We start from the raw sequence: 1,488 nt of genomic DNA on the forward strand, positions 1-1,488 counted from the left end.
CAAATAGATATGATTGGATTGGATTTGATTAGTTTTTCTTAAAAAAAAACAATAATACAAAAAAACAAACAAAAAAAAAAACGTAAAAGACGAAATTTCAAATGTCATTACTTTTATTGGGGAACAAATTGACCCAGTAAGGAATGAATCTGATTAGTATAGAGTTAATAGACAATAAATAGCAGCTCTCTTAATCAAATTTAGTATGGGCCAGAACGAGGTATACTAGAAAGGTTCCTGCATCTGTTAGACGCACATGTGTGCCCTCGAGTGGCGGTTAGTAGGACTATGCTGAAATAATACCTGAACGAAACTCATTTTAATGAACTTTATTTATTCTTTAAAATAAGAAATTTTCACAGGGGAAAAAGTATACCTAAATCCTCTACAAACAATTTCACAGAAATTATCCCTTCATCAAAACTTGTCTGGATTACTGTATAGGTCTACCACTCTTTTATATTTTGACACCCTCTATAATAAGCACTTTGAATAAACCTCCACTATTTTAAACTACTCAGTACATTTGAAATAAAGAGACAAACTGCAGAATATTGGACAACCCTTTCTCTTCACATTTCTTTTCAATTCTAAGATTGGCAAATAAGCATTTACAAATGTCTCATGTGCAAGTGCCTTCAATTATCCACTGTTAGCTCCTGGTGTCCTCATAGATTCATGTTTTACCCATCAATTAAAAGTTTGGCAAACCCCTTAAGTAAAATGTTGTTTATCAAAGTCCAATGCTCACGTCAAATGCAGTGTGGCAGGCCCATGTTCCAATGTAAGAGCATCATCTGGGGCGGAAATTACCACTACACACCCACAGCCAGCCAGCCAGAAACAACAGCAGGGTCCTCTGTGCTCTTCTCTTATCCTTGAGATGGTCTTTTAATAGGAATATTCCACATGCCCCGCTTGGAGTGGAAATAGTGGTAAAAGTTCCTCAGTCGCAGTCTTTCTACCTCTAGTCCGTTCTGCAGAACCCTGAGAGAAGAGTGCAGATGTGATGGAGGAAGAGATGCAAAAAACAGTAATTACACCAACACTGAAACTGAGAATTTTGGTAACACTTTATTTTACAATGTCCTTGTTACATGTTACTTGTTACTGTAGGAATAACTATAAATTATTATGCACAATTACATGCAACTAAACCAAGTCCTAATCCTGTAGTTCATTCATATTCCTCAGTACATAAATGTATAACTACATCGTGACACTTAAAATAAAGTGTAACATTATGTTTTTGATTGATTAATTAGATATTAAATTTCACATTCTTAATTAAGCCACACCTGTCTGTCACGGGACAGATCACATTCTAAGAAACCTTTTGACAAAATTGAGTGGTTACTGAGTTTTGCTCCAAAGGCAATACTTTTATATCCATTTATTTATTCTGCAATGTATACAAAAAGAAAAGGACAGAGAATCAGTTTTTATGTTAAAAAAGGTAAAAAAAATATCACATAATGGTTAAATCTG

At 34.3% G+C, this 1,488-nt stretch overlaps 1 protein-coding gene across 1 annotated transcript in view; it reads right to left on the bottom strand.

Moving 5' to 3' along the window:
- Positions 1-70: 70 nt before the first annotated feature.
- Positions 71-1,488, bottom strand: part of b4galnt4b (beta-1,4-N-acetyl-galactosaminyl transferase 4b) — a 117,717-nt gene continuing 116,299 nt past the window's right edge. The window contains exon 21 of the mRNA XM_082161845.1: positions 71-987. Within this exon, the coding sequence (XP_082017971.1) occupies positions 873-987 (115 nt within the window). The 3' untranslated portion in view covers positions 71-872. The remainder of the gene's footprint in view (positions 988-1,488) is intronic.

Source organism: Leuciscus leuciscus, assembly GCF_965113295.1.
Source record: "Leuciscus leuciscus genome assembly, chromosome: 2".
Lineage (NCBI taxonomy): Eukaryota > Metazoa > Chordata > Actinopteri > Cypriniformes > Leuciscidae > Leuciscus > Leuciscus leuciscus.